Genomic DNA, 25,198 nt, shown 5'->3' on the forward strand with positions numbered 1-25,198 from the left:
ACAGCCATATTTTTGTTGACAGCTTATATTGATATAAGACCCATAAGACTGGCATTTATAAAAAAAAATATAAAAACCAAAGACATATACATGCTAATGTCAATATTAGATTTATGGTCAATTTGGATTTGCAATTTGAGTTATCTTTCTTCACACATTCTATGTACATATTTTTGTATTTAGAATAGATGTGCACATGCATGGTGTAGTGTTAAATAAATTAGTTGACGTTTACCTCATTCAAGTACATGGGACAAGTGAATGACTGACCATCCTCAGTTAAACGTGCCCATTCTTCTAGGTCCTCTAAATTAGCTCACAGATGAAACCACAGCACGCAATCGCCACAACTTATCTAATCTTCCCCATCCTCCTCATTTTTATAACATATAGCACAATGATGCCCTTCCTTTGTCTCCATTACTTTCTTGCATTTTTAGCTTTTCCTTTCCCTTGCCTTTTCCTTCTGACTGCTTTTTTCGTAACTTCATGTTCGTTTTTTTTTCGTAGGCAGCGTTGAAAGAGTGGACACAGGCAAACTAATTTCAACTAAGGAACAGACGGGTTTAGGAGGAGAGGCACTGATATTTTTATCATGTTTCCTTATCGATTATTCAGACACAGAGGATGCTGTTGGTGCAATACCACTTGGCCCAGGTTCTTCATCAGTTACATTTACATGTAAAGAATCGATATCACTTTCATCAGTTGTCTTTGCTAGTATAACTGCAATTCCATCTTTCTTTTTGTACAAGATATTTTCATTTTACGCTCTTTACAAATAATTAACAAGTGCTTTTTCGGGAGAGTACTGTCATGTAAGATTAAGATTCTGCAAAAGTTCTGATTTTAAACGGAAAAATGATTTTTATTCACAGATTTTTCTTCATTATACAAATGCATGTCAATCTTTTCAACAGACTTTTTGGCTTTTTCACCAACTACTTTTTGCTTTCCCTTTTCCATCTGTAAGAATGCCAGATAGTCCCTTCTGAATTGACTTAGGCTTGAGAAATAATGCAACAACAGACCTGAATAATACAAGATAATTGTCAACTGTCCTTTTCATTGAATCAAGCAGGTCTTGAATTTCATTTTCATATTCTTCGTCAGAGGAGGTAGTCATGGGTGGGGTTGCAGAGTTCACAGTCATCCAACAGTACCTTTAAAGCCTCGTCGTAGAAACGCTTGCCAGTGTAACTAAGTTTTTATTCGTTAGTGTTTGACGGCACATCATTTCAAGTTTTTTGAACAAAAATAAAACGCGCTGTCTGAAATATTTGTAAGCCCCTCACGTTTATTCTGTATTCGCTTCATTTCATTTAATATGTCTATATCTGTAGATTGACCAAGCATTTCATCATATGAACAGCACATTACATTGAAAATGTTTGTTTGACTTTGCAAAACTTGAAGTGCATTTGTTTTATCTTTGGCAAGTAACAAGTTTCTAATCGTTTTAGACAAATTGAAATTTCGCTCAGCTATAACGTAACCGCTTACATATCTTTTTTTGCCTTTTCCAGCGAAATCCAGGTCTTTTTTGACTGAAAGGTTTGGTAAAGGGTCAGGAGAGGCCAAAGGAAGATGGACAGACAAAGTCTCCAAAAAATTCCTTTCCAAGTAAAATAATAAAGAAGCCAAAAGTTTGTATACCGGGCCCCTCAGGTCTTCTCTTTTGTAGTTTTTGCGGTGTACTGCAGTGCTGTCTATAAACTCTTCAGAAGAGTAATCAAGCTAACCAAGGTTATAACGGTAAACAAAAGAATGTAATCGAGGGACATAGACCAGAACAGACATACACAACAAAGAACATAAAGTAACTAAAATCATACATACAAAGTAACAAAAGCAAATGAGCAACTCGGACTCCACTAAAAACTGGGAGCACGGACCAGGAGTTTAAATATTTGTTAAACTTAAGAAAGACATTATTCTTTTGTTTTTGGGTGAACTTTATATGACCTTCGGAAAGAATAATAAGACCAATTCCATCTATTATTGATGACTGCTGCTCAAACTAGTTGTTAAATAAAGTGAACTTTTTTGGAACTGATTCCTTGAATTGAAAAATTGTCTCCTCTGATGGTGTATCTACGACTGCTAATAGAACTGCATCTGAAGCAACTTTTGAAGGCAGAGGATCTGATGTGAATAATTTTTGATTATCTTCGGTTAGTATGTTATCGAAATATTCTAATTTTTCAATTTCAGAATCGGAAAGATTGGAATGAAATCACAATGACTGTATATTCTGAACTCAATTTTGCAAAACAAAGTATTGTTTCCCATGTCTGTTTTCTGTATGTATCCATCATATAGTTTGTCATTTGAATACAATGTACTTGTACCAGATTGAGAAAAAAATCTAATTTGTCCTTTAATATGTTTAATTCCATTTACTTTGCAATCGAACATAGAATGTAATTCATTCATTAAAATTATTTTTATCGCTTCTATTTCCATAATTATATACTCCCCTTATCTTTGTTTCCATTTTATCCTTAAGCTCCGGTAATCAATCTGTTAAAGATATATAGAATCTACAACAATAACGAGTTGATTATGGAATTTCTCACATGGAGTGAGATAAATTTTATAGTTTTGATCGCGAGGCTTGCCGAGCTATTCTAACCATGAAATTTATTTCACGAGATGTGAGAAATTCATAATCAACAAGATTTGAGTGCATATTCTGTTTTTTTTAATGCCATAAAGACGTCAAAAATACCTAAAAATGAAAAGCGCAAAATATTATGATTCCGATTCGTAGGAAACATGTTGACGTCGGTTTCTAAGCCAATCAAACTCTGAGAACAAAAAATGTCACTAGTGATGAGAACATTTGTTTCCACACCGGTCAAGCGGTATGAAAATTGAAGCATATGTATACACCAAATCGTTTCCTCCATAGCAGGTGTTTGTTGGAATATGATTGTCAAAACGGATTTAGTAGATGATATATGAGAGATTCACATGAAACACGAGTGTACACGAGTGTACACGTTTCATGATATATGTGATCATAGTACAATAAATCAACGTACATTTAACTACAAAATGTTGTACCAGCTCGTAGCCAGAACTTTTTTAACAGGAAGAGTTCGGCGAGGGAATTCAGGCTAACTGTTTTATAACCAATTTAAAGCTAGTATTCAACAGTTTAAACGCTTTTTTGCTTCCAAAGGATGGGATCTTCGTTACCTTCAAACACATCCCTGCCTATTGTACCCTAGTCGTCTTCATACTCAGCTGACAAACTTAATTATGTACATGAAAATAATGTATAGCGAATTAAAACACGTGTGAAACAAGTTACTGATACTTGAGAAGTCAATTTTTCATTTTCAAGCGATTGTTTCCGCTTTTATTAATCATTCAATATCACAAGTTATGTGACGTACATGTATATGGCAGTAAGCTCTTTTCGGATCGTGGAACTAGTCGTACCAGATTACGAGCTTTTCTATTTACCGACCAAATTGGTCATACATTGTAAAATTTATTTGTCGGTCTTTCGATATCAGTACTTCCGCTTTATGTTCGCGCTGAAGAATTTGCTTGGTTAACATCAGGTAGACAGGTTTCTGGTTTATTCAGGGTTCGATGTCGGCATACTTTATTGTGTAAATCATGGTACACACTATTACCAATAACAATCAAGGAAAGTTCTTACTGGTTTATGGTAGAGAAAGAATACAAGAAACACTTAGATGGGCAACTCAAATGGGGAACTTAAACATTTAGACGGTCCATTTAAATATTTGTACTTAAAATCCACAGACAATTTCAAAAACTGAAGATTGTTCTCAGCTGATTTATAAATGTATTAATGCAAACATGATGTGAATTCGATCTGTTTATAAGAGCCAATAATTGGACAACACTTCATATGGGCAGCTCAGGCAATCTTGAGTCTGGAACACGGTACGGAAATTATAATTTCTACAGGCGCAAATCCGATTTTCAGTTTTGGGATGAAAGAATCGAGACAAGACAATTTTAGGGAGTATAATTTGTTAAAAAAATCCAGATTTTATGCACACTAAAAATCATTTTGAACATCACAATGTTAGAGGGGGTTGTACGCCTTGTTTGCTCCCATATGAATCCGCCGCGCCTGAGCCGACAAACAAACTTTCAAACTTATAATTTATATTTCTAATAAAATTGTTATTCAATGTAAAAAAGAAATTACATGTTTTGTTAAAACTTCACAAGAATCCATTCAAACAACGTTTCATAGCTGGATCTGCAAAATGTACCACCAAACCTCTTTCAAAACTTTTAACTTCTATACTCATAACTGTCAAAGAGGGTCTACAGTCCTACCACAACACTTGTTACTCCCGTAGTGGTATTAATTCAATGTGGATCCTGAAAAATTCGAAACATCTTTTGGAGACAATCAGTTCCAGACTATTATCTGAATATAATAGCATTAAAACCTACGACTTTTCAACACTGTATACTTCTATTCCCAATAATCATCTTCCAAATATACAGAGGAAGATGTTTACAAAATGCTGGAATTTTTAATCGACAATATATTTGTCCAGTGTGGTGGACGTGTTTTTCAACAAACGGTCGGCATTCCAATGGGAACAAATTGTACTCCTTTACTTGCTGACCTATTCCTTCACTCTTATGAGGCTGACTTTATAGCTGATCTGATTAGAAAGAAAGAATATCGTTTGGCTAGATCCTTCAATCTCAGTTTCCTCTATATAGATGACGTATTATCTTTAAACAATCCTAATTTCGGGGATTTGATACATAGCATCTACCCAAAAGAACTTGAGATAAAGGATACTACAGACACTGTGAAGTCAGCCTCATATCTTGACCTACACTTAGAAATCGATGGTAAAGGAAAACTATTGACCAAACTTTACGACAAACGTGATGACTTTTCATTCAGAATTGTTAACTTTCCTTCCATCCGTGGCAACATCACTTCGGCTCTTGCGTATGGAGTGTTCATATCACAACTCATACGTTATGCCAGAGCTTGCCGAAACTACGCAGACTAGAACTCTAACAAATAGGCTTCTGGAACAGGGTTATGTTGCTACAAGATTGAAGTCATCACTACAGAAGTTTTATGATCGTCATAATGAACTTTTGGATCGTTATGGTGTATCCATCAGCACCATGAAAACTGATTATTCAACGGGCCATAGTTTTCCTTTCCTCGTTTGTCTACCCCGGACTTGACATTTTATGAGCAACTCAGCGGGTGTTTCTAGAAAAGCAGAGGACGCTTACCCTACCGATGCACCTGGTCCATGCTCCCAGTTTTTAGTGGAGTCCGAGTTGCTCATTTACTTTCGTTACTTTGTATTTATGACTTTAGTTACTTTATGTTCTTTGTTGTGTATGTCTATTTTCCATGTCTGGTCTTTGTCCCTGGATTACATTCTTTTGATTACCGCTATAACCTTGGTTCTCTTGATTACTCTTTGTATTTGTTTGTTTATGAATTTTAATGCTACATTGTATTCAAAGTTTAACAGAATTGAAAAAAGACATAGATTTTGCTATTAGAAATTTGATTTGTGGTGCAATTAAATTGTCTCCATTTAATTTTTAGTCACATCTGATAATTAATTTCATATTACAATGTTGCTCTCCAATAATGGATAATGTCTTTATATTGGTACAAATCATTTACAATAAAAACAATTAACAAAGATTTTTAGGAGAGTCCTTGAAAACAAAATAATATGACATATAATAATGAATATGAGGCAGGTTTTATGACTAAGTTTTAAGCTAGAGTCTATGACGACCTAAGTTAAAATAGACTTGGGACGATTTGTCTGTGGGCCAAGTTAATCCATTATCTTCAGATACGAAACTACTTGTAGCTTACTATTCATTCGGACCTATCATTTTCCCTGCACTAAATCAATACTACAATAAGTTATGTGATCAGGACTAATTCTTCGTCTATATAGTTTATCAAAATGAAGGAGGTAGACCTAGGGTAAGGGACACAACTCCTAAAAATCATTGGAACGTTTGTATTCAGCATTTTACATCAATCTTTTGTACGCGTCTAATTACTTTATTTTATTCTGCTTCAAACGGAAGCTTGAGAGGCTTTGGTAAAATTGAATATGATACAAACATATCACTGATTTCATGAGTTCTGTCCCCTACCCTAGGTCTACCTCCTTCAGTATTTATTGTTGTGTTATAAAATAAAATAATTCATGGGTTTCTTTAATGTAAATGTACATCAAAGTAAATGACATTAAAAAAAATGAAACTAAAACTATACATAAAAAATAAAATTTACTTGTTCTAAAAGAAGCTTTTTATATTCGTGAAATAATAAAGGCAACGTGATCATATCTAAGTGTCTAGTACAATGCTCACTACAAATGAACTTAAATTCACTACTTTAACGCTTTATGATACAGCTGGGTTATATTGTATGGCCGTCTAAGTGACCCCTAATCCCATATTGCGTTCGCAAATAATTAGACCAAATATCACGAAATGTGTACAGTGGGAAGCTAATCAGTCATGACTAGTAGCACATCTGTAAACGCCGGAAGTTCCTAATGACAGCACTGTCGCGCCAACCGCTACCCAGAAAGACCATCCGAAACTGTTTACATCTGAATCTCCGAATGTTGGTTTAACGTCATGTAGTTCTATTACTTTGACAATAAACAGGATTAAAGCCACACACATAGCAAAAACTGAAAAAGAAAATAAGATAATAGTATACATTTTAATAAAGTATAAATATATGAAAAGGCAATTGACAATAATAAAGGCGTTTACTTTATTTATCAATGGCCGGTTATTATCAAATATAGGTATTTCATCCGGCCATTGATAGAAACAAGTGCCTGTGGACAATAATTATTTGTTACGTTTTCCTACAGAGATTGAATTTGTAAAACAAAATGGTGCAAAATTGACAAAGGTAGTTTGATATGTACATGCATCCCGCGTTGTGCGACAACAGTCATTAAAATCATTGTTGTTGTGCTCTGGTTGTTGTTGTATTTATGGTTGTTGTTGTATTTGATGCTGAAGGACCCAGTGATAGGGAAATTTTTTTTTCAAATGGACCATTTTCAGCATTCATTACAAGTATTCAAGATGTTAATGGCGTATTTATTAACATTCTAATTAACATATGACCATTGGCCCCTGCCTTTCCTTATTACTGTGAAGGAAGGGATGGCGGTTGCTATTGCAGGGATCATGTTTCAGAATGTTTTATACTAGCTAAATTTAGCAAGTACTGAAAATTTACACTCGCTAAATGTAAGTTTTTTTTAATTATTTCTGGACTTTACCAATATGACATATAGAATTCCACTAGCAAATTTTAGCATGTGAAAATAATTTCTACAAGCAAAATTGAATTTCAACTTGCATTTAGCAAGTATTTCCCTTAAATCTGATCATTGTGTTTGTGAGTGTTGCACGCATGATTGCTCATATACTGTGTAAGCCAATGGAGTAATACTATTTGCAAAGCAAAGTTTACGCATCGCGTGATCACGTAAGGCCAAAAACAGAGCAAAGCTCTCCTTAAAAAAGTATAATTTTGACCAACTGGGATACCCCAGTATATTTTGGGGGTGATAGAATCAAATTCAAAATAAAAGGCTTGATCATACGGACAATTTGTCTAAGTATAAAGAGTAATCAAGGGAACCAAGGTTATATCGGTAATCAAAAGAATGTAATTCAGGGACAAAGACCAGACATGGAAAACAGACATACACAACAAAGAACATATAGTAACTAAAATCATGCATACAAAGTAACAAAAGCAAATGAGCAACTCGGACTCCACTTAAAACTCGGAGCATGGACCAGGTGCATCGGTAGGGTAAAAATAAAAATAGAAAGTTAAGACATAACTCCTCTCAGTAAAATGGTTGCTCCTACTCCTTTATACCAAGACATATACTCACACGCAGTCAACAACAATCCTCCAATTGTTCCATAAAGGGAACAACTCTCTTTCCGGCAACACATTGAGATTGACGCTGTTAACAAACTGAACAAGGACAATGCCACACCGACGGACATCATCCCCTGAACTGCTATAAACCATCCTGAAGTGAACAGAAAACCGCTTTAAAGCAGATTGGGCATCAAAGACACCCCCCCTTTTCTTGACTTTTCATGAATGTCTAGTGATTCTCGAGAAAAAAAAAGAAAATAATGACAAACAAAAGGTCCTTGGGGCATAAAGGCAACCATCTCGTCTATTTTTTATTAAATTCGCCGAAGCATTTCTGACAAAGAGGCGATCAGACAGCCGTTTATGTACCATTATTGTGAAAATATGGTCCAAGTCGGGAAACTGTTTATTTTAATTCTTGTTTATAAGGTCGGTTGACCATATTGAACTTAGTGTCCGTATCTGTAAGAAGCATACAGTGGGCGAAACTTACATGTAGGTAGATAAAACCACCACAACAACTTAACAGAATGTGACATTGTTTTATTTATTTCCAAAACTCAGCAGTTACCAGTCCGGACCTATGAGTTGTGCAAAATAAAGTGAAGATAAAACGTAAAAATGCATTAAGTACATGATGAAGTGTGTTGTGTGTTGCCAGTTTTTAACCTGATATTAGACAGTGTTATGTATGGTAAGCCAAAGTGGACAAAAGTATTTTCTTTTAAAGATGATTTTTTAATATTACAAATTCATTTTCTAATATTACAAATTAGATTTCTAATGTATCACAAAACTTTTTTTAACATTGAAAAATCGATTGAATTTCTAATTTTAAAAAGTGACTTTTTTTTATATTGATTGGTCGTATTCAATTACGATTTTTCAATATCAGAAAATCATTTTGTAATATTAAAACATGTGACTGATTTTGCAATATTACAAAGTGATTTTCTAATATTACAAATTCATTTTCTAATATTACATATTTAATTTGTAATATTACAAAATGTCTAATGTTTTATAATATTACTAAATCAGGCATTTGTAATATTAAAAAACGAATATTGAATATTACAAAATGAATTTCTGATGTTAAAAATTCTTTTCTAATATTAAAACAATGATTATGTAATATTACAAATTCATTTTATAATATTACAAAATATTGATTTTTGTCCACTTTGACTTGCCACAGTTATGTGATCCACCATGATCAAATGTTTGTGTATATTTAGTCGGGCTGCATTTTTATATTGGGAGCAAGTCTCTGTTGGGAAATCCGAAAAAGGCAGGTCTATCAAATCTTAAAGATAATGATACAAAATGCAAATACCTTCTCTAAACATATCTTTTGTATTATCTCTCTCAACTTCAAAAATCCATGTACATTCTTTTCCTTCACACGTAGCCCATAGTCCCATGACTTTGCCAGATTTATACCTAATCCAAAACGGCGAGGCGTAACTAAGTAAGGTTCCAATGACGGTAATGACCAGGAGAATTAATCCGAACACTGTTCCACAACCATGCATGCTTATATTTGTAGTTATGAAGTAAGGTAAAACAATTGGCGGCCTGTCTTTTCATAAAGAAGGCGAAAAAAGTGACACATCCAAAAATGAGGAACAAGTCATGAATTTAAAGTACATGTACTCCTTTCGAAGTTAACACATCTTTCATTGAAGGAGATCCGGAGAAGTTCCCAAGTGATTTTGTAAACGTTTCCTCTTAAAATCTTCCTTGTTGCATTCGACATGTATACATGTAAATAACTTTATTTATAAGTACATTTATTTCGTATTGTGACATGCAAACTTCTTTACGATGTCAAAATGGACATTTTAGTTTTTAAGAGTAATCAAGGGAACTAAGGTTATACCGGTAATCAAAAGAATGTAATCCAGGGACAAAGACCAGATATGGAAAACAGACATACACAACAAAGAACATAAAGTAACTAAAATCATACATACAAAATAACAAAAGCAATGGAGCTCGGACTCCACTAAAAACTGGGAGCATGGACCAGGTGCACCGGTAGGGTAAGCGTCCTCTGCTTTTCTAGAAACACCCGCCGAGTTGCTCATAAAAAGTCAAGTCCGGGGTTGACAATCGAGGAAAAGAAAACTATGACCCGTTGAATAAATCAGTTTTCATGGTGATGACGACCATACAACTTCTGTAGTGATGACTTCAGTCTTGTAGCAACATAACCCTGTTCCAGAAGCCTATTTGTTAGAGTTCTAGCGCGATGCAAAAAGTCTGCGTAGTTTCGGCAAGCTCTGGCATAACGTTTGAGTTGTGATATGAACACTCCATACGCAGGTGCCGAAAGGATGTTGCCACAGATGAAAGGAAAGTTGACAATTCTGAATGAAAGGTCATCACGTTTGTCGTAAAGTTTGGTCAAAAGTTTTCCTTTACCATCGATTTCTAAGTGTACGTCAAGATATGAGGCTGCCTTCACAGTGTCTGTAGTATCCTTTATCTCAAGTTCTTTTGGGTAGATGCTATGTATCAAATCCCCGAAATTAGGATTGTTTAAAGATAATACGTCATCTATATAGCGGAAACTGAGATTGAAGGATCTATCCAAACGATATTCTTTCTTTCTGATCAGATCAGCTATAAAGATAGCCTCATAAGAGTGGAGGAATAGGTCAGCAATTGGCGGTCTGTCTTTTCAAAAAGAAGACGAAAAAGTGACATAGTCACGAATTTAAAGTACATGTACTTCTTTCAAAGTTAACACATCTTTCATTGAAGGAGATCCGGAGAAGTTCCCAAGTGATTTTGTAAATTAAGTTATATAATAAGTATATGTATAAAGGGTAGAGCTAAAATCTTGTTTGTCGGAGAAATATGAAATCTTAGAAAAAATGTATATATGTATCTATATTCTGGTATTTGCCTGTGCTATTGAACTTTTTAAAAATATTGGTTAAGTCACCGCACAAGTCTCCAAAAGTGTTCATCTAGCCTCCGGATACCATAAACATGTGTATGTTCATAAACTAAAGTTGATTCAAAAGTAGTCAAACATACAAAAACATGAAGGGATGTACATGAAGTGTAAGTATGAATCAGAATCTAGCGTTTGAATGGAATCCATGCAAAAAAATGTGGGGTGGTCACAAATGAGCGTCATTTTTTTTTTTTTTTTTTTTTTTTTTTTATCCCAAAGTCTTTGCAAAAGTCGAGTTCTCACCAATGGTGAGCTAATGAGTCATCTATAATATAACATCGTTAAAGCAAGTTTTTATTTTGATATAAAAGGACACATTTAACAACAAAAGATAAGGTTTAAGTGTAAGTATTTGTACGAATAAGGCAAAATGGGAAAAATTAGAAACATGCATGCATGTCAAACCCCCACCGATCTGACAATGTAATGCCACTCAAGGATACTTTCTCTATTTGAAAAGACCATTATTTGATCTCTGCATCATTGTCTTTGTGCAGAAATTTTTCGATAGAAACTAAGAAAAATGAGTTTTTGACAGAGTTATCTGCCCTTGAAATTTAAATTTTCAGTGCATTTCTATGGCATTGTAACGCAAAGGTACAACATGATATAGAAAATCTTCTCTGTTTTCTTTGATTCTGGTGGTGCACAAAGTCAAATTACACTATCAAAATGATGGGTTTTTTCATACCATGTTTCACCCACTGCCTGATTCTTACAGGGACTGACACTTAACTACTTTTCTTTCATTTTTTTTTTCATTTATCACGTTTGTTTTTGGGTATATATATCTGATGTCATTATAACACAAATACAACTGAGTGCCTTATTTATAATGAATTCTTTCTTCCAAATTTCGGTTGTAGTTCTTTTTTATTTTTGTTTCCGATGGCAGTACGGTCAACGTGAATATAACAAGTAATATTATTGAAGTTTAGCATGTCGGAGATGTCGGCGTTCCTTCGTTGTTTATAAATTTCACTACGACTTTTCTTTCAAGTCTTTGATGTAAGGCATTGAAAAGGAGCGTAATACATTTTGAAATCCAATGAAATAGTATTTGACAGGATTTTCAAATTAAGTGGTCAGTATATGTTTGGATTTATAGTGAGGTCTGCATTTGAAAGAATTTTCGGTGAGGTCGGACGTTGTACGGACTTTTAAAGATGTTTCTAAGTGGTAAGTTTATTTTTTTTTAAAAATTGCTGAAATGCTTAAAGTGACAAAATTTATGCAGTGATTTTCGAATACCTGCACATAACTTCCCTAATATGTGTAAGAATGCGCTAATTTTAAAAATTTTTGACAATTGGAAAGAAATACTAGATAAGCCATAAATCATATTTTTTTTTTAAATGATGAACAAATACATATATACAAATATAACATACTATTACAAACAAACCACCTGCACAAAGTCCATATATATATATATATACGTCTAGACCGGTTTGTGTAACTACTTGCTTGGCATGTAATACAGATTAAAATTACATGTACATGTACACTCATAAAGCTAGTGTTTTCTGATAATGACAGAATAATTCATTTAAGTATCATTTTGTTAACGAATCAGGCAATTGGTGGCACATAATTTCTCAATTTGGTCTTTTTTGCCTCAGATATATTCAATACATAGAAAACAGCTAAAAAGCTAAATAAATTTATCCTGAAGCATCTGTGACATAAAAATTTTTGACTGCTTATATAAGGAAGAAGAGCGGGAAAATGTTCCCGCCATTTTTCCATTGTGCATTTCAATTAAATATATCAATTATATCTTTTAAAGACAGATTTTACAAACACTTTGGTGGTTATTTCTAGAGGTTATCGGGCATAAAATACTTGGTTAATGCAATCAAATCTCTTGGTTTTTTTTTCTTCATGTGCCACACCTTATACACATTTTGCCTGATTCTTAGATGGAGAAGTACTTTATTGTGTGTAAAGAGAACCCTTTAAACTTTGTACCAAGTAAATGAAAGAAATATACCAATATATCTTCAGATTTTTATTTCAAATGTCATCCACCTTTTTTTATAATTTACTCGTTAAATTTTGATACTAAAATTAAATAATATGGAATGATTTTCATTTTTCTCGTCTTTTCGAAATTATCTCAATGCCCGTGATTAAGTTTATTTCTTCATAGACTGAAAAAAAACCCTGATCGTACTTTGTACCTTTAGTCTTGCTATAAATATGATACAAATAGCTGAAACTATCTCTTCCGATTCTGTTTGCATTAATAAAAAATAACTGAAAAAACACTGTAGTATAATTCAGGCCTTCCGGAGTAGCGGAAATGGCTGAGTAGTTCGGATTGATGACGATTTGTGAACAAAGTGATCAAAAGTGGTTACATATATGTACAAAGAAAGAACCAGCTACATCATTCATTTTTACCTTACATTATACATTTACTTTCTAACGAATATGTAAAATTTTACTTGATTTACAATAAAAATGAGGTACAAGAGATAAAATGAACGTATGACATTCCCCCTGGTCCATATTGTATATGGAATGAGCAAAGATATAAATACTGTAGTCTCAACAATAATAGAATATCAGTCAATTCTTGAAGCACACCCGTAAACTCCGGAAGTAGCCAATGATAGCGCAGCCGCACCAGCTGCAAGCCAAAATGACCAACCAAAACTGTTGCCATCTGAACTCCCAATTGTGGCTTTAACATTATGATCTTGTGACGTTTTTATTCCAAACAAGATAACAGCAATACACATCGCTAAAACTGGAATAAAAAAAGATTCAAATTACAATCAACATATAATTCATTGCTGGTGCAATGAGCATAGGAATTTGAACGGACAGATATGGAGCCATATTTGTATTTATATATAATTTACATGCGTTTGGTGTAGAGGATAAATTAATTAAATTTCCACCGAAATGAAAATTAATGTATCTTGGCTGACCTTGTGCTTACATAGCGGAATAGACTTCTCCTAAAGAAACATTTCCTTTTTGCTGTAAAACTGCATAAGTATATTCCACGCAAAAAGAAAAACGAAATTATTTATTGCTTCATCATTAAACCCTTTCAATTTTGTTCACAAAGCCGAACTATTCCTGTAGAAAAACTGGCACGACTGGGTGTGTTCGATTAAGACAAAATTTGAAAAAAAAATCGATTCAGTATCATTCGGACTCGAAACGAGATTTGTAGCTTTTGACACTTAAACCAAACTGTAAGCCTTTACACAGAAAAAAAACTTACACGCTGTCAACAACAATCCTGCAATAACACCGGACGGTGAACAATTCTGTTTCTGGCAACATAAAGATATCGTAGCAATCAACAGACTAAGCAAACACAGGGCCAGACCGACGGACATCAATCCCTGGACTGCAATAAACCATCCTGAAGATAAACAAATAAACTGTCATAATGTTATTTATTCTATACAAAAAAAGCGAAAACAGGAAATGTATCAAATTGACAACAACCTGGTTGTGAAGAAAAAACAACTAAAGACCGTCTAAAATGTATGTGAATTCTATTACCGGTGAGGAAGTTCGCCTTTGACTGACACCTTAAACAATTAAGCTTTTTTAATTCTTAAATTGAAAAAAAACTTAACTCCTTCGATATTCGTATATTGTTTTTTTTTCTTCCATCGAATACACTGCATACAAATGTAAGAGTTTTCGTTTGGTAACTGCACGGGGTATATGTTGCGTACACAGTCAATGTGTAAACATGTCGGAAGCGACATAATCATCAAGCAACATACACGTGTGTTGTGTATTATACCGACTCCTAGAAGAAAAAACTGATATGGCGAAACGCAACTAATGCAACTCCATAAAACTTACATACAAAATGGTAAATACTTTCAAAGTTGTTAGGTCGAAAATGAACTGAAACAACAATCAAATACACCATAAAATACTCCCAATGATAAATCCATTAGCCGAATTAAGAAGTTCAACGTCTGTCCATGTAAACGAAGTAGCGCCGTCACAGCGTATTCATAAAATGCATCTAACCCAATCAGAAACGTATTGAACAATAGCAATCCCAGAATTCCATATATACAGTCTCTGAATCGGTCCATCCTCAACATTTGTATATGTAGAAAAACATACTTTTACATGCATTTGGGAGTGGATAGTAACAATATTCTTATAAATTTGATCAAAACAGAAACAAACTATATATGTAAACTATACTACAGGAAAGAAGTTGTTCTGAAAACTGCAGTTTGCTATGATCCAAAACGCTGTTATAACCTAACAGGAAATCAGACAAAAAATAAGCACAATAAGATGTATACATTAAGGTTAATCGGTTAATCGGTTTTATTTATTTTAAAATCTAAAAAATACATGGCGTAACTATACATTCTGTAAACTAAAATGGTACGATTTCCCGCCAGAATCTGTCAGCAGGAAACAAATATGAGAATGCCGGTTGATTTTATGCTGATTGAATGTGTTTTACCGATGCCTGTAAGGAAAGATCGAAACAGAAGTACGGTACCACGTATCTACATACATGTTGTATATGCAACTGTTGGCGGAGGGTCTGTGTCTACCAATTTTAAACTCTCTGGTTTGAATCGACCAGGGAGCCAATTAAGCACCCAAAGTACAATGAAGTAAGAGTAGACAAAGTCCTGTATTGTTCTGTACGTTAACTAGACGTGCATTAAAATATTGACGTAATAGATTTTGAAAGTATGCTACCGTAGATAAAAAATTCACTGCAGGATCTTACAGCTGATCTACCCATACTTATGTTAATAGAAATATTTTATCTATTTAACAGAAGAAGATCAAGTTATTCTAACAGTGGTACAAAGGATGTATAAACATGTGTTATTTCTGACACTTAAGTATCAGTCTCTGTAAGAATTAGGCAGAGGGTGAAACATGGTATGAAAAACCACCTTTTTTGAAAATTTAATACGACTATTTGCACCATCAGAATTAAGAGAAAAAAAAAGATTCTCCATATCACTTTGGTGAATTGAGTAATAATTTTAATGAAAGGCACTGAAAAGAAACATTTAAGGGCTGATAACTTTGTCAAAAACCTCATTTTTCTAATATTCTATAGAAAAATATCTTACCAAATCTATTTATATTGCACCAATTCCCAAGTTATTCCTTTAGAGAAAAAGAGGACAACAACTGTGCAATCTACTCCACTAAGATTTTTGTAAGGACATAAATTAAACAATATATCCCATAAATGTCATATATCAAATGACCATAATCAAACAGTAAAAATAAGTTACTTGTGTACATTAAATTGCAGTGTCACTGTCAGAGATGAGACAAATAATATAAAATTGATAATACAGTTGACACTCACTAAAAAGTATACAAAATTCCTTACAACAAATCTATTGGTGCAGAGATAAAATACAGGTCTTTTCAAAAAGAGAAAGCATCCTTGAGTGAAATTATATTGTCAGATCGGTGGAGACATGCATGTTTCTGATTTTTACCATTTTGCCTGATTCTTACAAAAACATCCACTTAACTGATCTTACGTTTGTAATGATAAAGCCATGATACTGTATTGAAAAGTGATTTTTTGCAAATTTTATATTTTTTGCTTGTATTCTAAGTAATAGGTTATGTATGTTACTAGCTACTGGATGGATCGGATATTGAACTCTAATCAAATATCATCCATTGTATATTAAAGCATGTCGTTTCAGTTCGAGGAAAAAATTTTCAATGCTTATTAAATAGGGAAATGTTACAGTAATGAATAAGTATAAAATTATACTGAGAACCAACTTTTATATTTCGGAAAGACTGAGTCCGAGTTGCTCATTTGCTTTGTTACTTTGTATGTATGATTTTAGTTACTGTATGTTCTTTGTTGTGTATATCTGTTTTCCATGTCGGGTCTTTGTCCCTGGATCACATTCTTTGATTACCGCTATAACCTTGGTTCCCTTGATTACTCTTTGCGAATATGCGGTAAAAAATTAGATGAGGAACGCGTTTTTTTTTTTTTTTTTTTTTTTTTTTTTTTTTTTTTTTTTTTTTTTACCAAAACCACCAAAAAATTCACAATCGGGTTCCGGAAAATAATATATCAAAAGTAGCCAAAATTAAATGTGAAATGGAAAAAAAAAGCTAACACCAGTTAAAAACCGAATGGAAACTTAAGGAGGTAGACCTAGGGTAAGGGACACAATTCTTACAACCCATTGGAACGTTTTAATTAACTATTTTACATAAATCTAATGTAAGCATCAAAGTAACTTGGACTGATTTCTGTCTGTCTCAAATGAAAGCTTGAAAGGCGTTGGTGAAATTGAATATGATGCAAACATATCACTGATTTTCAAGAGTTATGTCCCTTACCCTAGGTCTACTTCCTTAAAAATACAAAAACTGAACTGGACTCCTTAACAATTTTATGTGAGCTACTCAGGACACTGAAGTACAATTTCATGCGATACCGATACAATGTAGGCTTCACGCAATTTTTGTGCAATTTTGCTTCGAAAATAATTTTTGACTGATTATGGCGGGAAATTTTCCTGTATTTTTCTACAGTAGAACGTAACCAAATTTTGAGTGTTCAACTTTTTGAAGAATTTCCAATCAAATGATTTTTGGGATTAAGATATGAGTGAAACATTAATAATAAGCTTCTGCCTAGTTTTAAAGCAGAGCTGTACACTAAAGTATTAGTGTTTTCCGACCTTATTTCTGTTGCAGAAATGTATCAATTAGTACTAGCAATTAAGAATACATACCAGTGGAAGAGAAGGGGGCTCCTAGAGTAGGACCCCCCTTTTTGTTGGTTAAATAAAATCTGTAAATTTGGGAATTTGTTTAGAAAATATCAGCCTGAATTCCACTTGCATTGTTTTCTACATCAGAAAACAAGGATTTTATTGATCTGATATATTTACAATTGTCAAATCCAGAATGGTAGCTAGGACAACTGGACTTTCTTTTTGAATTTATTCCGTTCTTTATCTGGACAATACAATGATCAATTAAAGTCTAAAACACCCCTTTAAATGTCTTTAATTCCTCTTCTTTACAAAATATTTGGATCCATACATGCATTCGCTGTAAAACTAGTGACTGTTATTGGGAAGAAAGAACATTGTCAGTAAAAATGCCATGGAGATACAAGCAGGCGGGAAATCTTAACGTGATAAACTTGATCTTCTACTCTTTAAGATCAAAGCCTACTTACGTCATGAAACAAATACATACAAACATGCAGACTCATGTAATCATGCTCATAATAGAACTTTTAACAGCATTAAAAGCCTGTGTGATGTTGACCAAAAGTAATTAATTTTGTGTGCATTTTTCCCCTGATTTTTACAATTTTAGCTATTACGACATGGTGGGTCTTCAATTACTGCGATTGCAGTAACTTCTGAAATAAAAATATCGCCTTTTTTTAATTAACAGATATTGTTAATAAGCGATAAGCGATGGAACGATCGCTCATAGAAGTACATTTGTAATGTAACAATTTCATTATTATCATGGTAATACATTTGTGCACGGTTTTCCATTTGGTTCAGTAATTGTTCTGAGACATGCTCAAGGTGCATGCAATCCGGTACGCAAATGGGGGGGGGGAGAGTGTGCGATCACACCCCTTTGAAACCAACAACTAGTACAATGTATTACCCTGTCGTTTGATTCAACTGAGACAAGTATTATTAAAGTCAACCTTTTGTATGAAGTATTAAGTAGCTGTCTTTTGTGATACACCCCAAAAAAGGCTACATATGTTTATTTTTGTAATTAAGTTGTTTTAATGGTCTATATTATGAAATGTGTAATTATTCATTCAAATCTGCCTGCTCTTAGGGGATAATCAACACTGAATATCCAATAGATTTTATTGTATTTGAGTGTCATTTTCAGAGTTATCGCCCTTAATTTTTAAATCTACAGTGCATTCTATATAATATTTATCTCCTAAGAAACAAGGGTTCTATGAAAAACCGAATGTTAATTTCTGTTAACATTGGCAATTCAAACAAAATATCAAAAATAAAAAATATGTAGGCTATTCACCGATGAATCACATTTTGCATGATTCTAAGCTGGAGTACTACTTTTAAGCTTGCATCACCCTTTGGAATATTTTGTGTACAGACTTGATATGGCTAGCCGGCGAGCAACATTCTACCTCGCGCTCATCGAATTGTTCAGCCAAACAATTAGATAGATCGACAGATTCTAAATATAAACGAATATCAACATTTTTTTAAATATAAATGGACGCTTACCCTACCGGAGCACCTGGTCCATGCTTCCAGTTTTTAGTGGAGTCCGAGTTGCTCTTTTGCTTTGGTTGCTTTGTATGTATGATTTTAGTTACTTTATGTTCTTTGTTGTGTTTGTCTGTTTTCTATGTCTGGTTTTTGTCCCTTGATTACATTCTTTTGATTTTTACTAGAATCTTGGTTCCCTTGATTACTCTTTCAAATAAATTTTGGTATAAAATTTGCTCTTTTACATGCTTACCAAAATAAACTTCAACAAATGTAATTCTTGTGTAATGTATGACTCAAATAAACCGAGGTACTCTCATTCAAACTTTCACGGGAAAAAAAATAAACATAATTTTGCATTTTCCGACCACAAAGGCAGTTTTGTCTTCATTCTCCCCTAACATACTTAATGGATAAGTTAACTCGATAAAAACATCAAAACCAGCAATTACAAGCAGATAAAATAATTTTATCATAAACTTTTATCTCCCATAAAGTTTGTTTTGAGCTTCCGTAGAGCGGTAATGAAATTAATGCGTTTGAATTCAAAACTAAGGGTATCTTCGAATGGGGAGATGAATCCAGCACTAATCATCGTTATATTTACCGATTTTAATCTACTACTCTAGCAAACTCCATCTCCGTTCAAGCTTTTAAAGCTTTATAATACAAAACATGTAATTGTACATGTACATGTAACGAATAACGTGTGCATAATATGAAAGTTTGAAACTTACCTGATCATGTGTGCATGGAATGATAATTTGAGACCAGACACCAATTGCAATTCTAATACACATCTTGATAGGCTTCGAATTGAGTTGCATAGTTCTTTAGTTACAGTTCTGCCCTAGTTTTACTTAAGTATCATTCCACATAAGAATCACGCAAAATGTGATTCATGGTTGGAAAGCCTACATATTTTCACATTTTGTTTAAAATGTCATATTAAAAAGAAAGTAACATGTGGTTTTTCATACAACCCATGTTCATAGGAGACAAAAATTACATAGAATGCACTGTAGATTTCAAAATTAAGGGAGATAACTCTGTAAATGAAACTCAAATGCAATAGAATCTATTGGTTTTTCGATGTAGCAGGTCAGGCTACGTGTATAATAACTCATTTTTTCCTATAATTTATAAAACTCGAGCAATCTTGTAAGTACATTAACACGTTCAATTATTTTTCAGTTCATTTCAATTTGCAATAATCGTCGGGGGTCATACTTTTAAAACATCAAGAATACACATCATTTATAATGGCAAGACGGTACGGTACTTCAAACTCAAATTATACCAAGATATCTATTATCATGATTATTCATTATTTTATAAAAACAATGTAGTAGTGATTTATTGAATATTCCCAGTGTAAAAATTTGCGATATTTCAAACTGTTAAATAAATTCTGTAAATTCGCTCTAGGGTTTTTTTCCCGCCAAAACGTCAGATCACGAATACAAATCCGCAGTTCACAAAATTTGAAATTTATATTGAAAATAGCGACGGAAAATTGAGGGAAATCTATATTATGGTAAATAGGTTAACCAATTTGTTACCGTGAATAACCAAATTAAATATGATCATTCTTGTCAAGACCGCAGTAAAATTTAACTCGTGCGCGGAAGAATTTCTTCGGCACTCGTGATCATATTTTGGTTATTCATAATTCCCTATTAATCATCCTATTAATATTTCCTCTCATAAAAAGCAAAAGATGAAATCATAATGATAGTATATTCTGAACTCAATTTAGCATAACGAAGAATTGTTTCCCCATGTTTGTTTTATGTATTTATCTATCATATCGTTTTTCTTTTAAATACAACGTACGTGTAATGTAGTAACGTTGTACCAGATTGAGAAAAAAACTCGAATTTGTTTTCAACATGTTTCATTACTTTGTAATCGAACATAAAATGTAATTTATTCATTAAAAATTATTTTTCCCGCTTTTATTTCCATAATTATATACCCCCCACCCTCTCTGTTTTCATTGTTATCACTTACTTTAAGTTCCGGTAATCAATTTGTTGAAGATAATAAAATTATACATGTATACACACCAAATTGTTTCATACATAGCACGTGTTTGTTGTAATTTGATTGTCAAAACGGATTAAGTGGATGGTACGAGATATTCACAGGAAACACGAGTTTACATGTTTCATAATATTTTTGACCATATTGCTATAAATCAATGTACAAAGATGTACATTTAACTACAAATGTTGTACCAGCCCGAAGCCAGAACTTTTTAAGAGGGAGGTTTCGTAGGGGGAATTCAGCGTTAACACTGCTTTTGTAACAAATTAAAAGCTAGGTTTTAACAGTTAAAACGCTTTTTTGCTTCCAAAAAAGGGGCGTCGTCGTAACCTTCAAATATTCCATTGCTTACGGGTATTCTATGCTAGTCGTGTTCATACTCAGCTGACAGACTTAATTATGTACATGAAAATAATATATATTAGCGAAGTAAACACATGTGAAACAAGCTATTGATACGTACTTCAAAAGTCAATCTTTATTTCCAAGCGATCGTTTCCGCTCATTAGTATATTAATCACTAATATATCACAAGTCGTATGACGTACATGTATGTACATGTAGCTTTTTCTAAACCAATGGTATTTTATATTTTCGAGAAACACCAGAATTTCCTTCAGTTCCTTCTTACATGTTTAACTCCGAATTATTTGTTGTAATTATACGAGTCTTATTGAGATCAGCAAAAAAGCGTATACATATAGTTAATACACAAATTCAAAAACAATCATACGAATAAAACTAATACGAATTAATGCGTGTACAAAGAATGAAATAAAAACGTATACCAGACATATAAGTTGACTCTATGTCTCCATTTCTATTAACCAGCTCTATAAACAACTGCATTTCGTTACAGTTGTAAAACCAAATCTAGAACTAGTTTTTAAACAAAATGTTTGCAGTCTGTGTATGTACATTTGTGTATATATGTATATACAATATGATCCGCGTTTTTCAATTATCCCCCCCCCGACTTTTTAAGCATATACATGTACAAGTAGGTTAAGTTTAGTATAATGTATGGTCATTTATATACATGTACATAAAAGTAAATCAATTAAATATCTTTTAAAAAGTTACCCGCCTACAGGATCAGAATTTTGTATCTATCATGCTAGCATGTGAAATTACCGATACTTATTACTAAAGGAGGGTATACTGTATTCTATATATAAAATTATATATTTGAGTTTTAAATTTCACACATTACCGACAGGTATGTCTAAAACTGACCACAGTACATTTCAAGTGGGTTACCTTGCTCACTGAAATCCATCCCACAATTTTCACGAGCTTCAAATATCCATTCACAACTAGTTTTCTGACAGGTGGCCCATAGCCCTCGATCCGCTCCCGAGCTACACATAATCCAAAAGGGAGTGGCGAAACTAATTATGGTCCCTAAGTCGGTAATGACCAAGAGTATCAGTCCGGTCACAGCTGCACAACTATGCATGATATCTTATTTTACTTGAAATTGTTTGTTATTGTGAGTTATAAGCGATAAAGTACTCCCTACAAAACTATTCACTTCTAATCAGAACAGTTCGTTGCCATGGATACAAGTTCATTATTTCCTCGTTGAACATTTCACACTATTTTGCGTGTTATTGTTCATAATGTGGAGAATATCCATTGAAATTTCAAGCTATTTCCGATTGATTTGATTTTCAAGTACTTTAATTGGCATTGTTCCCATGGGGTATATCCTCTTGACTGACAGGAAGTAGTACAATTTAAAATGTTTAATTTCTGGAAAAAACAGCGTTTTTCATATCGTGTCAACTTTGTCTATTTTTTCAATTGCATATTTTGTGTGCGTCGCCAACTCCCCGCTGTTACTTCAAATTCAAAAGAGTTTGAAACATACGAATAACGAGCGTTCGACATATTGGATATCGAGACCAAGACTCCTAGCTGGCACTACAGCCGACGCTTTACAACGCATAAGCTACAGGAGTACCCCGCTAGCTCAGGTTATGGAGTGCGTTTTTTAAAATATACCGCTCGAAAGATGAACTTCCAGCTATAGACAGTACAAAACATGTTTCTCGTATGTTTTGGATATATATTAGAAAACAAATGTTTCCATCTGTTCGAAAATATTAATAACATAATTATGAAAAATACATGGAAACACACGCCACATTTTTTTTTTTTTTTTTTTTTTTTTTTTTGAAAACCTGTATTCATTCGGTTAACACTTAATTATGGATTTATGTGCACTTTCGTGGATATTACCACTGTTTCGATCCTGACTTTTCATCTCACAAACATGCATTCATTTTTACAAACTCATGTAAAAGTATGAAAGTCAAATACTTTCTTGGCTAGAAGTTTTTCATAATTATATTTTTAGCTTCTTGACCTAAAAATCAAACGGCTGTATGATTTTTCGAACTACTATGCAAAGCAAATCACTGAAAAGCAAACATATTGCTTATTTTATCACATATGTGCTTCAAAGACCAGCAGTATTGAAGGATCAGATACTAAGCACTTACCTGTCCGGGATCTTCGAAGTTTGTCAGTGGAATGGTTCTTGCTGTGTGAATGCACTGTTAATTCTTGCATGTGTGTTGTGTTCAGCTCGTTTTGCATCTTTATTAAGTTTGTTTGTTTGTTTGTTCGTTTTTTTTTTTTTTTTTTTTTTTTTTTTTGCATTGTTTTGTTCATGAATTTCCTTTCCTTGTAGTTCGTCCTTCTAGAAATAAACGGGAACAGCAAAGAACGTCACAAAAGGACAATGTCTCTAATTTTCACAAATATATTTTCATGATTGTATTGCATGGTGCTAAGCAAATTTATATTCCAGGCAGAATATAATTCTAAACCGAACGGATTTTTGAGAAAGTGTGAGAAATTTGAGGAAAAAAACTGCTACGATCCCTATGGTCAATTTTTAGTAATGACAGTCATGTTTATAGTCAAAAATCAAAAAGGGTCAAATTATTATTTGGTAAACATATGTTTATAGTTTCAAAAAAAAAGATTTTTATGACGTCAAAACGGGCAACAACTCCAACATGTACATGGATCAACAGTATTTCACAAGAAAAAAATCTCTATGGACATAATTCATCTTGCTTCATACTTCTCATTGTCAAAATTTGTTTTAACCTAATGACATTGAAACTGCTGTTTGACCCCTATGGTCTATTTTCGTAACAGTGGTCATATTGGTCAAGGGATCTACCATCAGTTCCGGACCGGATACCCTAAGTTTTGTTCCAATTGTTCAAGTAATTTTACAGAAGACGAATCTTTAAAAATTCATGACAACGTCGGACGCCAAGTGATTGTTTTAGCTAACAAGGGCTATTTGAGCTGGATATTGGGGCGCACCAGAGTTTTGCGGATGGAGTTTTGCCGTACCTTCCAAACTAGAAAATACTGGAGCCACGCTTCTATGTACATGTATATACTGACCCTCTGTTCCGTCTGCTAATCCAAACTGTAGGTTATCATTTGCTTGGCATAGCTTATGACTTCCACATTCGAAAAATAATCCATGTCTATTCTGGGAAGTTCCGGTATATACACTTTCCACAATCCAATATGGCGACGCAAACGCTAAAATGGCTGCCATATTCAAAAATACTAAAAGTACGATTCCACATATGAATGAATTACTAGCCGTCATTTTGTAGATACAACATAGATTTTCCAGAAGAATCTTTTGAAAAAATTAATTCTGTTTTAAAAGATGCAACTTTGTATTTACTTGTAGATAAAATCACTAATAAGAAGCTTTGCCTAAATTGGTATACGCCTATAGATGTGTTTCTTTTAAGCAATAAATCTCACTATAAAAAATATTCTAAGTAGATCCAAGATCAAGAATATAAAACACAAATGATGTTTGACTACTTCTGCAATTAACTCACATTATACGAGATATTAAAAGTAATAATCCATTTTTGCATTACCATATGACCGGTTTTCAACGAGTCGAAACGAAATTTTGTTCTGGAGAACGTACAATACATG

General features: G+C 33.4%; 1 protein-coding gene and 1 pseudogene across 4 annotated transcripts; both read right to left on the bottom strand.

Moving 5' to 3' along the window:
• Positions 1-814: 814 nt before the first annotated feature.
• LOC148598197 (uncharacterized) lies at positions 815-9,477 on the bottom strand (annotated as a pseudogene).
• On the bottom strand, positions 6,284-25,198 carry LOC148598198 (transmembrane protein 47-like). Of its 4 annotated transcripts, none has more exons than XM_088560084.1 (5): positions 24,638-25,198; positions 14,152-14,295; positions 9,279-13,665; positions 7,950-8,093; positions 6,284-6,713 (listed from the first exon to the last, which is right to left on the bottom strand). In XM_088560084.1, the coding sequence occupies exons 1-3, from the start codon at positions 24,849-24,851 to the stop codon at positions 13,481-13,483; spliced, it is 543 nt and encodes a 180-aa protein (XP_088416210.1). In that variant the 5' UTR covers positions 24,852-25,198; the 3' UTR covers positions 6,284-6,713; positions 7,950-8,093; positions 9,279-13,480. The 4 variants fall into 4 exon arrangements, with proteins under 4 accessions (XP_088416210.1, XP_088416206.1, XP_088416209.1 ...); XM_088560080.1 differs by having other exon boundaries at positions 24,584-25,183; XM_088560083.1 differs by lacking the exon at positions 24,638-25,198 and adding an exon at positions 22,466-23,300.

Source organism: Perna viridis, chromosome 14 (genome assembly GCF_037379345.1).
Source record: "Perna viridis isolate PV_CMFRI_1.1 ecotype Kerala chromosome 14, ASM3737934v1, whole genome shotgun sequence".
NCBI lineage: Eukaryota > Metazoa > Mollusca > Bivalvia > Mytilida > Mytilidae > Perna > Perna viridis.

Excerpts from the sequence above, each read along its gene's own strand:
- LOC148598198 (XM_088560081.1), bottom strand. The coding sequence starts at position 24,851 with ATGACGGCTAGTAATTCATTCATATGTGGAATCGTACTTTTAGTATTT. Across the intron at positions 14,296-24,583 it reads AGTATTTTCTAGTTTGGAAG|GATGGTTTATTGCAGTCCAG; the intron begins GTACGGCAAAAC and ends GTTTATCTTCAG. Across the intron at positions 13,666-14,151 it reads AGGATTGTTGTTGACAGCGT|TTTTAGCGATGTGTATTGCT; the intron begins GTAAGTTTTTTT and ends TTTTTATTCCAG.